At 35.3% G+C, this 12632-nt stretch overlaps 1 protein-coding gene across 5 annotated transcripts in view; it reads right to left on the reverse strand.

Annotated features, from left to right (window-relative positions):
• Swt1 (SWT1 RNA endoribonuclease homolog) overlaps window positions 1-12632 on the reverse strand; it is a 55792-nt gene that overhangs the window by 12958 nt on the left and 30202 nt on the right. For all 5 annotated transcript variants that reach the window (XM_021174547.2, XM_029478266.1, XM_029478261.1 and 2 more), the window contains 4 exons: window positions 10755-10918; window positions 8624-8762; window positions 5246-5394; window positions 1143-1330 (listed from right to left, as the gene is read on the reverse strand). In XM_021174547.2, coding sequence (XP_021030206.1) covers window positions 1143-1330; window positions 5246-5394; window positions 8624-8762; window positions 10755-10918 — 640 coding nt within the window. The remainder of the gene's footprint in view (window positions 1-1142; window positions 1331-5245; window positions 5395-8623; window positions 8763-10754; window positions 10919-12632) is intronic.

The following is a 12632-nucleotide window of genomic DNA, read 5'->3' on the forward strand; positions in this document are numbered from 1 at the left end:
GACAGATGAGAATGAGGCCCAGGGAAATATGCAACATAAAAATGTTTGTGTAAAATTTTTAAATATTGGATATGCAAGTAAATAAATAAAAAATGAGTTCCTAATAAGCAATGTTGTAACAGCCAACTGAGAATAAATATTTCAGTAGACTGCCAATATACTCAGGTGCTTTTAAAAACAAATAGATGATCTTAATCCAAAATAATAGTTACACTGGATCTTGAGCCAAAGTCATACTACCTGGTAAATTAATTATATAAAGATAATGGGCTTGAGGAAAAGTATTAAGTGTTTATATATTCTAAAATCAGTGGTTGTAAGTTATGTAAGCTATTCTAACAGCATCGTATTTGACAAACTACTCAAAGGGAATGTAGCCCAGTGTCAGAACACCTACCTAAAACACAACTGGTGCCAAACACTGGGAGAAAAAAGAGGAAGGTAGCAAGGTGGCTTAACAGGTAAAGAGACTTGCTGCTCAGCCTGATGACCCAAGTTTGATCACTGGAAATCACACAGTAAAGGGAAAGAACCCATTTCTGCAAATTGTCCTCTGACCTCCACACTATGACACTGCCACACCCACACAGACATAAATATAAAATTAAATCTACCCAAGAATGGTTTCTATATTTCTTCATTTCAGAATTCTAAATTCAGTGATTTATGTTTACATACTAAGGTAATAGTATTTAGCCTTTTAAACAACAGTATTTATTCACCTTTAAAACTCTTATATGAATTTTCTATAACCCAAGGAACTTTTCTCAAGTTATTTCCAGTTTAAGTAAAGATTTGCAACTTTCTGAACTGTTGACTGAATCTAAGCGAGGAACTCACTGGCTGTGACCTATGCAAGCAATGCTCTCATCTTCATTACATCAGAATCACCTGGAGATTTTGGAATTCTTTAATGGACTCTCAGATTTACCTTTCTCCTACTGAATCCAAATTTCTAAGAATAGTGTTTAGATTGAGAAACTTTACATTTCTAACATAGCAATTTGACAAAAGGCCCTTAGTTTAACAATCTAGCACAATAAACGCATAACCCAAACACTAACTTCAGTGAAAATAGGAACAGAAACCGTATAAAAAGCAAACTTGTAATGGCAGAGCTCAATGTCTTGGGAATTTAATACCTGTTCTGATAGATTGACATCCAAACACTCTCCAGGACAGACCAGATTTCCTGATGCCTGGTGAGCTGGGGAAGATTAGAATCCAGGAAAACGTTGACATCTTGGTTATGAAGCTTCATCAAAGAAGTGTCTTCCTGCTTTTTACTCCCTGTGCTTTCTGAAGAATTTGGCTTCAGTTTTGTCTTGACCTATGACATAAGAATTACATAAAATGCATACCAATCCTTCACTAGCAACTGAGGAAACAGAGATACCAGCTTTCCAGACATACTGGCTACTGTTTTATTTTTCTTTCTTTCATATATACAGAATATTCCTATAAAACTATTAGACTTAGAAAAAATATTTTCCTTTTCTATTTAAATCAAATACTGCTCGACCTACTTGCCATAGTAACCTTTCTTACCTAACATGTGACTGTCAATTACGAATACTGTTTACTATATATATTGTTATGGAGAGAATGACATAAAATAGGATAACTAAGTAGGGAGGATGGAAGAAAAGGATAAAGAAGGGAATCTGGAGAGGGCCTCCTAACACTAAGAGCCATTTGAATCCATATAGAAAGCTACTTCTACAGAAGCTTCCTCAAACATATGCATAGATGACAGGAATCTAAAGGGAGTCACCAAGGAATCGGGGAGACAATACCACATCTTACGCCACAATGTAAAATCTCCAATGCCAGGAATGGGTTCCATCTTGTTTGACTGTTGGTCAAAGGAGCCCCATGGAAACCCTATTGCTGAAGACAACATTCACAGATACCATAGACCACTGAGAAGTAGAGCTGGTGCCTACCTAGAGCCTTTGCTACAAGTGACCAGTGCTCATGGGACTGGAAGGTACACTGCATGCTAGCAGAAGAGAAAGGAAATCAGCATTTCCCAGCTACAATGTACTGGCATGATGGGGACACACATGTTATGGAATAACCAACGACTTTCTGATTGGATTTAAAGCTCACTCTTAAAATGGAACCTTCTCTGATACTACTAAAGTGGTCGAGAACCTGAGACTAGATAGGTCATGGGCCTAGGGAATACCTAGTACTATATTCTACTAAAAGAACAACAGCAATAAAGTGATGCTTAATGACATACTGCTGTACCCATAGTTCAGTGCCTTGCTCAGCCCTTATCAGAGAGGCTTCTTCTTGCACTAGACAGGAAATAACAGAGACCCACAACTGGACAATGTACAGAGAGTGAGACACTTTGGAGTACTCAGTCCTAAATGGGATTTTGTCATCAAAGCCCTCCCCTCAAGGCTTAAGGATCTATGTGGAATAGGAGATGGGATAACTTTAAGGGCCACAGTTGATATGTTATCCCAAAGAAACTGTCTTGCAGACACAAGACTGAAGCACATGAATTCAGAGACATTGGTAGCACACACAAGGCCTGTACAGGTTCAAGACAGATGGGGTCCGAGGACTAGGAGGGTCAAGTGGACAGGGGCTCTCATGCCTAACCAGGAAGCTATTTGCAATTGATACCTTCATATAAAGGCAAAATTAGTCTTCTCCACAGAGTCTCACTGGATATATTAACCACACTTTAAGGTTGACTCCAATGCCTTGGCAGAGTTGCCCAACACAAAACAATACTTCATTTCTCTAGGGTTAAGTTTCCACGTTAATAAAAGGATGAGTTCAAAACTAATCAGTAACTCAACTTCATGTCTTACTACTTTTATGTTTTAAATAAAATATTTAAACACAATAAATAGTAACTTACTATTTATGCAAATATGCTGTATATAGACCTTTAAAGGTTTTATATTAGCTCACCAAATTCTCATGAATATCCAGTACTAGAAACCAAAACCCTATGCAACAGAAGCAATTTAGATTTTTAAGTGGAGGAAATTAAGAAATAGAAAGCTTTGATCCTCAGTAATATATAAAGGAGGTTATAACCCCACACCAGGTGCACAGGTTTTACCATTCTCTATTTTGTGGGACAGAAAGCAAAAAGAGATGATATCATTTTGCCTGATTATATTAAATTATGAACTTAATAAGCATACATAATGGACCTACATTTTTTTCCTGAAATTAATGTTTGTGGCAGTGCTGGGATGGAACTCAGGGCTCTGTCCATGATAAGCAAGCTCTCCCACTGAGCTATACCTATAACTCAGATAATGTTTTAATTACCATAAACATTTAGAGTTAAGCATTTACCTATTTCTCCTTTGCTCTGGCTCTTAAATCAAGACTATACACGAAGTCATGCAAGCGGAGTCATCCAAGCGGGGCTTTCTTTTTTTTTTTTTAAATAAACACTTACATAGCACTGTTTGCTAGGTACTAAGTTCTTTAGTAACTTAGCTCATTCTTATGGAAATTCTAAGTTAAGAATTATTATTGTACTTATTTACAAGTAGGGGCAGTTTAAAGATTCAAAGAATTTAAAGTACTAGAGGCAAAAAAAAAAAGAAACAGCAACAAAACCCCACAGGTCAGGATCCTTAACATGTAAAATCTAAACTTAATCAACAAAACTGATTTGAATTACTCTAACATGTGGTTCATCACATTTTTTTGGTGGCTGGAAAGCTAATAAGACATGGATGTTTTCATCCTTTTCTACCTCCACCCTCTTAGATAGATAGCTAAAAATGGTGCGAATTCACTGTTTCATCTTAGGTTTCTCAGAAGCACATAGATGGTGAACAGTCTTGATAAATCCGGATACCTAATTAGTCAAAACTAATTACACCTAGTATTTTTCAAGTTCAATTAAGATATTGTATTTTGGAAACAATGTATTTATTGTTTAAGTTAGAGACATAAATAAATATTTAAGGCATGTATAAAGAGCTGGAGAGATGGCTCAGTGGTTAAGAGCACTGACTGCTCTTCTAGGAGTCCTCAGTTCAATTCCTAGCAACCACATGGTGGTTCACAACCACTTATAATGGCATCCAATGCCCTCTTCTGCTGTATCTGAGGACAGCTATAGTGTACTTATATACATAAAACAAATGACCCTTTTTTTAAAAAAGGCATGTATCAAATCTAAATGAATTATACAAACAATTCTCAGTAAAATATACTTTAGGGTTCAGGATGTACCTCAGTTGATTGATACTCGGGATTAGATAACCAGCACTGCACAAACAAGAATGATAGTTCTCAGTCATAATCCATTATTCAGGAGATAAAGGCAGGAGGATCAGGAACTTAAGGTTATCTATCCTTATGCAGGGCAATGGTGGAGCACGCCTTTAGTCCCAGCACTCGGGAGGCAGAGGCAGGCGGATTTCTGAGTTCCAGGCCAGCCTGGTCTACAAAGTGAGTGCCAGGACAGCCAGGGACACAGAGAAACCCTGTCTCGAAAAAAAACAAAAAACAAAAACAAACAAACAAAAGATTATCTATCCTTGGCTACATAGCAAATCTGAGGCTAGCCTGGGCCACATGAAATCCTGTCTCAAAAAAAAAATCTAAAAAACTTACTTTTTTGTTCTTTTAAATTATTTTATGTGTATGAGTATTTGGCTACTTGCATGTATGTGTACCAGGGGCATGCCCCTGGCACCTGAAGGGGTCAGAAGATGGTGTCAAAACCCCTGGAATTAAATTTAAAGATGGTTTTAAGCCACCATATGAATGCTGAGAACTGAACCTACATCTTCTGCAAGAGCAACATCTCTCCAGCCCCTCTTCTTTGTGTGCACAACTCTCTCTTGTCCACAAAGGAAATAAAAAATTCAACAAGAAAAAAAAAAATCTAAAGTGTATAGTGGTGTATATCCATAATCTCTCTAGTATAAAGTCCTAAAGAGAATGAGGCATGCATTTGAGACTAGGTGGATTATCTACACAAATTCTACCTCAAAAGAATAAATTAAATAAATAAATAAGTAAATAAATACTTCAACAACTATTGTGATACAACTTCTATAGAAGGTATATGTTCCATAACCTGTGATAAAACGTGCCTATATTTCAATGTACTTGGTATTTACTTAATGCCTTTAGAATACTAGAATAAGTAAAAGTAACAGAATCCTTTTATATTTGGCCACTAAATTCATGTTTGGAGTGTTTGTGATGAGCTACTCTAAGTAACGATCTATGGGTATCTCACCTCTGCGAGTACTTGCAGTAGTTTGTTTACTTGAGCAAAGGTCTGGGGAAGAATTCCATCATAATTTGACCTTGTACTGAAGGCATGTAACAAACTTTTAGAATCCTGAAGCAAGAATTTCACTGTTGTAAAATCCACTGCCTTGTTTGCTAGTAAGAGAAAAATTAAGGAAAATATGAAAGAACAGGTATACAACAATTCCTTGAAACACTAATCAAGTATTAATTTTACAATTTAATCAAAGACATTTACAAAACCATGTCTCTCTGGTATAGGAAGCAACAATTGAACACATTCGTAGACAAAGTGTTCATACTGACTCTGGTATTCTGTATTCAGATTCTAGTTCCCTGAACACAGTCAACTTCAAAGTAAAGAAAAGTAGAATATCCTAGTCTTCAGTAAAAAGGATTAATCACTAAACAAAAAACCCAAGCACAGCGTTTTCAAAGATGAAACTGTCTCACATCCAGATGACTATATGTGTATCTCACATCCAGATGACTATATGTAATAACAGAAAAGTGAGTGTCACATGTTAAGAGGCAAGCAACTTGAAATTCTATCATATATAAAACAAGATTTATTGAAAATAGTATGTTATCTCTTTGTACATAAAAGTTCGGCTAATAAACAAAAACTTTGGACAACAATAATAAACAAAAGAAAATAGAATTTTCCTCCTGTAGAGTAAGATAACCTACCATAATAGCTTTCTCTCATTAGGCTCAAACATTTCCACTAAATTACCAAGTTATTGGGGACAATCATTTCAAAGGTCTAAAGTTATTAAAAAAAAAAAAAAGCCAGACATGGAGGTGCATGCCTATAATTTCAGTACTCAAGATTTAGAGGCAGGGAAATTGCTACAAGTTCAAGGCCAGACTTGCCTACATAGTGAAAAACTGTCTCAAACAAACAAAAAACATTTGAAAACAAAATAAAGTAAAATTTAATATCACAAAACAAATGAGAGAAAAGATATACTTTTCATCATTGAAGCATAATGATAGGTAGTTGCTTCCAAAGGCAAAATCTTCATGTGTTAATGTTTGGTTTGTTTCTGTTTTAATATTCATAGATTTGAAGGCTGTTTTCACAGACAGACAAGACACACGCACAGAGACACAAACACACCAACCTCAGGTGTTTTCCTCACAGGTGCTTTTAAATCAGATCCCTCACTGGCCTGGGGCTCCTCTAATTAGGTTAGGCTAGCTAGCCAGCAATCCCCATAGATCCGCCTGTCCCCTCTCCTGTCCTTCTATACAAATACACACTACTGCACGTAGCTTTCTTACAGGAGTTCTGAGGACTGAACTCTGCGCCTTATGAGTATGTGGAAGCGCTTCACTATTTGACCTATTCCCTCACCTCTAGAAACTATTACATTTACATATGAACATGACTTTCCTTGGCAAAGTGAGTTAAAAATGAATAAAGCATCCTTGTGTATCACATATAAGAATCTGTTTATGAGATTCTGAAGAGTCAAGTAGAATTTTAAAATAATTTTAAAGGCTGGAGAGATGGTTCAGCTGTTAAGAGAACCTTGTGGAAGATGTGAATTCGATTCTCAGCACCCATGTTGTGGTCAGCAACCCTAACTCCAGTTCCAGGGGATCTGGTGCCCTCTTCTGGCATCTATGCTTATGTACAGAATGACCAGGCAAAATATCCATATAAAATAAAAATAATAAAGTCCTTTTTAAAAAGACATTTTAATAATTACTCAGTAATTCTTTTTACTTTATACTTATTTTATATTTTGAGACAGGGTCTCACATGTAACGAGGCTGGCCTGCAACTTGCTATATAGACCACACTTGTAATAGCCTTGTAATCAAGTACTAGGATTAAAGTCATGTGCTACCACACCCAGCAATATTTAACAATTCTAGGGGCTAGTGAGATGGCTCCACAGATAAGAGCACTGACTGCTCTTCTGAAGGTCCTGAGTTCAAATCCCAGCAATCACATGGTGACTCACAACTATCTGTAATGAGATCTGATGCCCTCTTCTGGTACATCTGAAGTCAGCTACAGTATACTTATTTATAATAATAAATAAATCTGGGCCAGAGCGAGCAGGGACTGAAAGAGCAGGGTCGACCAGAGTGAGCAGAGGTCCTAAATTCAATTCCCAACAACATGAAGGCTCACAACCATCTGTACAACTACAGTGTACTCACATACATAAAATAAATAAATCTTTAAAAAACAAAAACAATTCTAACTTACTAGGATGATTACAGCCAAGACTCTTCACTTTATCCATACTCTCAACTCCCACACCAAATCAGCAATTTTTCTGATAAGAACAGTAAGTTCTTTTAAAAGTCAATGGCTAGTTTAAATTTCTCTGGGGAAAAAAATGAAAGATGCTCTATATGGAACAGGCTGTAGAGCTGATGAACTGCATAAATCTAAGGAAGACCTAACTGTTATAGCTTCTTTAAAGAGTGCTTTTCCAAGGTAGTCTGTGTTTAATAGGCCTTATATCCTGAATCAATTCAATTTCCACTTACAAAAAGGCTTTATTGATAGTTACACTGGCATACTGAAAATCTCAGCACCTGAGAGGCTAAAGAGATTACAGCCAGCCTCAGCTACTTGGCTGAGCTATTTGGTAAGCCTCAAATCTGGCATTCGAGACACTAGAAGCTGTCTCAAAAAAACTAAGAGAAAAATAGTGTTTGTTAAAATTCTGAAGGAAAGAAAAATAAGAATAAATTCTATACATATATAATAAAACCAAAAAATTCATATAGAAACAAAGTCAAAAGTTAACCAGTCATTTTTAAACACTTCTCCATGAATTGCTATAAGGACATTAATTAAGCTTGGTATATTGAAGTCATACCCATGTACAATGGAAGAACTATGGGCACTGCTATTCAAAGACAGTAAACAACATTATTCATCATTATTTTTTTTTAATTTAAAATCAATTTAAAAGCTGGAAATGGTGGTACACACCTGTAATCTTAGCACACGAAGGGGAAGCTGGAAAAATATGGGCTCAAGGTCATCCTAAACTATATATTGAATTCTCCCAAGCACTAGATTAGAGTACACTGCCACACCCAGCCTTTTCTAGGCTCTGGAGATCTGAACAGCAGTCATTACGCTTATATAGCAAGTACTTTACCTACTGAACCATCTTTGCAGCCCATTTTTGGTTGATTTGTTTGTTTGTTTTTTAAGAAAGAATTCAATATAGTCAGGCTGCCCTTGCACTCACTATGTAATAGAAGTTTACCTTAACTTCTCATCCTCTCGCCCCCACCTCCCAAATGCTTGGATTATAAGCATGTGCCACCACACTAGATTCACTTAATACTTTAACGACTGTGAAAGAAAATGAAAGACTCATACCTTTACAGAGATTTTCATATAGGCTCTCAACAGTTACAAGCAAGTTATTTTCCATAACTAATCCAAATACAGCCAGCCAATGTTTTTTAAAGCACTGTAATAGATTTATTAGAGTCCATGGTGGTTTCAAATACAGCACCTAGAAAGTATTTCAAAATCATTATCTACTGATTTGTTTTACCTATTATGTAAACATGCCAATGTAGGAACTTCTATACATATCCCTAATAGAAATAGAGCTAGTCAGACTATTTTTAAAGTAAGAAGTGCTAATCACAATTTTAAACTGTAAGTCTATCACAGACTGATTTTATAGAATTCATATTAGTAACCTTTAGTTTCATAACTTTTTAGTACACAAAGAAAGCAAACTCTAATTAGTGAAGAAGCATAGTACCTCAACCTGCTTTTTAAAAAAATTAGTGCTTTTTAAAATGTGTATGAGTTTTTCTGCATGTTTGTGTACCATGTGTGTCCCTGGTCCCCTCAGAGGCCAGAAGAAAACATCAGAGTCCCTGGAATTGGAGTTAAGTTGTAGGTGGCCATGTGAATGCTAGGACCTGACTGGGTTCTATACAAGAACAACAAGTGCCACTTAGTAACCACTCAGCCTTTCAATCTACTTTTCTATATGGTCCTTTCCGTAATCAAAATAATCTAAATACTTCATACTATCAGAGGGGGGAAAATCAAACAGTATTATCATTTCCTACACTTACAAAGACATACTTATAGAAAACTGATAGATATATTTATAAATAAATATAGATATTTGTAAATAATTCAGGAAGATGTCAATGCCTTTTTCTGAATCATCCATTTTTCTATGAAATATCCAATTTATACTAATGCTCCAAGATCCTTTTTATTATTCTTTATTATTTTTGGATCAGCATTTGATCATTAGGCAGCAAACATACCACAATGGCAAGTTTAGAATCTTGTTGAGTAGCTGGAATAAATACCTCAACTACAATTAATAGGCTGTAACACTTCTCCTAGCTACAAATGTGAACTTGAAACAAACATTAAACTAAGAAAAAAAAAAAAAACATGCTGGCGAAATTTGGTGTTTCATTTAAATGTAAAAAAGATATAAAGTTAAAGAAATTCAAAATATCTTATGATCATGTTTACTCTCATATTTACATGGTATAAAAGTCTGTAAAATATATTTTGTCAAACATTTTGACCGAATTAAACTGAGTAAGGGAAGTACTGACTACTTGTTTTATTTGGAAACAAGGTCTCTTGTATCCTAATCTCCAACATAGCCAAAGATGATCTAGAGCCGCTGATCCTCTTACCTCTACCTATTGGGAATAAAACCTGTAGCTTCATGCACAGTAGGCAACCATTCTACCGACTGAACTATATCCCTAGTCCTTGTGCAAGACTTCTAAGGATTTAATTTAAGCTCTAGGAAGCCAATGTATCAAATATTCATAGTATATGCACAATAACTATTAGCTAATTTAAAAAAAGAATAACTATTAATTTAAAACAAAAACAAAAACACACTTGTCACGTAAAGTACCTCCTCTTCCTTAATTTTCCTAAATATACACCTTGTTTGTTTGTTTGGTTGGTTGGTTTTGGTTTTTTTGAGACAGGGTTTCTCTGTGTAGCCCTAGCTGTCCTGGAACTCACTCTATAGACCAGGCTGGCCTCCAACTCAGAAATCCACCTGCCTCTGCCTCCCGAGTGCTGGGATTAAAGGTGTGCACCACCACTGCCTGGCTTAGTTCTAACCTTTAAAAAATGTTTATCATATAATTATCAAAAGATGGTTCAGCATATTAAGGCATTTGCCACCAAGCTCAACAACCTGGGTTTAATCCAGAGGACCTACATGATAGAAAAAGAGAACCAATTCCTGCCAACTTGTCCTGACTTCCACGGGACCACCATGACAAACACATGCTTGTACACATACACACACTTGTGCACATATATACACAAACACAAAATAAATACATAAAATCAGTTTAAAATGTTCTAACTTATAACATTTAGAGAAAATGTGAGATATAGATTACTGTAAAGCTTTTTAATTTTCACAAATATCATTCTAAGATAACAAATCAACAATAATAGAAAGAAATCCTAACTAATATAGTTAAATAAGTACCTCCATCCAAAGATTTCCAAAAGCAATTTTCATTTCTGTTTCTAATATTGAAGATAAAGCTGTCCCAAGACATTTTTCCAGATCACAAATAACCCGCTCAAGTAGAATGGACAGTCCAGAATTTGCAGCTCCTTCCTTAGGAGTCTCTTTAGCAGGTGGTACATCTTTAAAACAAAGTGTCAGGTGTTACTCCTAAAAGAGGAGGTTATCTCTGGGTTTTGTTTTTTTTTTTTTTTTTGGGGGGGGGTGTTTTGTTTGTTTAATTGTGTTTTTTATTTTTTTTTTTTTTTTTTTTTTTGGGGGGGGGGCAAGACTTCAAGCAGTATAAGCAGGTTTCAAATTACTGTATCACTGAGGATGCCCTTGACCTGGGCCCTCGTCTTCACCGCCCAGTGCTGGATTACAACCTTGTATACCGCCGTGCCAGGTTCGTGTGGGACTAGGATCAGCCGTGAAGGAAGAGATGCTAGTGCTAGCCAAGCACTTAGCCAGTGAGCTACAGCCTCAGTCAACGCTCAGGGGTTTTATTTACCAAGACAAACAAACACCCTAAAATGTTTTTTTTTACTCAAACAGAAATATCAGGGGAAAATATGTTACTTTAACTAAATTCAATTGTATTATTTTCTTTGTATGTTTGCACCAAGTGGTCTTGTTTTACACTGCCCATCTCTTAACATTAAGGTACTGCTTTTTATTATTATTAAAAAAAAAATCAAAACAAAACAAAAAACCCAGTAAGACAAAAAAACAAAAAAACAAAAACAAAAACAACAACAACAACAACAACAAAAAACCCTGCAAAATGGAAACAATAAAAACAAAAAGTCCATAAGAAGAAGAAAAAAAAAAAGTCCATTTTGTGTTAGCCAACTCCTCTGGACTATAGTTGATATGCCCTGATATGCCCAGCGAGACTTCATTGGAGAAAACTGATTTTCTCTTTTCCAGCAGGGATCACAAATAGTTTCTTGGTTAGAGGAGGGAGTTTGTATCCACTCTACTACTCAGTGCTGAGATGAATTTTATTATTTTCAAACTACAATAATGCCTTATTTTCCATTCGACTTTCAAATACATAGCAGTTATACCAAAATTGGTTTTCTTCCCCAAAACACTACATTATTTCAGTAATTCATTCATTATTCATTACTTCAGTAATTCACTAATCCAGTTTCAATAAATCAATTTAAAATTATCAAAATTTCTGGCTTATGTAAATTCATGTTATCTTCTTTCAAAATAATCTTTTTTAGTTCAGTTGTTACTATTTCATTAACATTATACTTTTATATCTAAGAATAATTGAAATTTTCTTATAGCAAAATTCAAATATTAAGTGATTTATCTCTCTTCAAACACCAGCTAAGGTTTAAGATGACCATAATGAGCAAACTAAAAGTTTACTCTAAATAAATAAATAAATAAATAAATAAATAAATAAAATATCCTGTAATTCCTCCTAAATGTCACTTTGAATATCATAACAAAGATATACTACTCCCCAAAAGGGAAGGAAGCATTAATATTTATACAATTAACTATAAAAGTACATCTAATGTTAAAATCCTCAACAATTACTTTCCCCACAAAGAAGCCAGAAAAGGCAGACAGATCCCTGAAGCTAGAATTCTCCAAGGTTGTGACAAAGGTGAATGCTGGAAACTGAACTCTAGCACTCCCAAGCACTGCAGGGAAGTTTTCCCACAGAGGGGAAAAGTTAGGATACATTTATAACTAGTGCCATGCAATGTAACAGTCCATCAAATATCAAGTCGCAATAGATTATTCTAATAAAAAAGCAGCATTGCTCTTATATTTCATATTAGTTTAAATTTAAAAGACCTATTTCACTAGAGTTGTATGATATTTGCTTTT

The sequence above is a fragment of the Mus caroli genome, chromosome 1, assembly GCF_900094665.2.
Source record: "Mus caroli chromosome 1, CAROLI_EIJ_v1.1, whole genome shotgun sequence".
Taxonomy (NCBI): domain Eukaryota; kingdom Metazoa; phylum Chordata; class Mammalia; order Rodentia; family Muridae; genus Mus; species Mus caroli.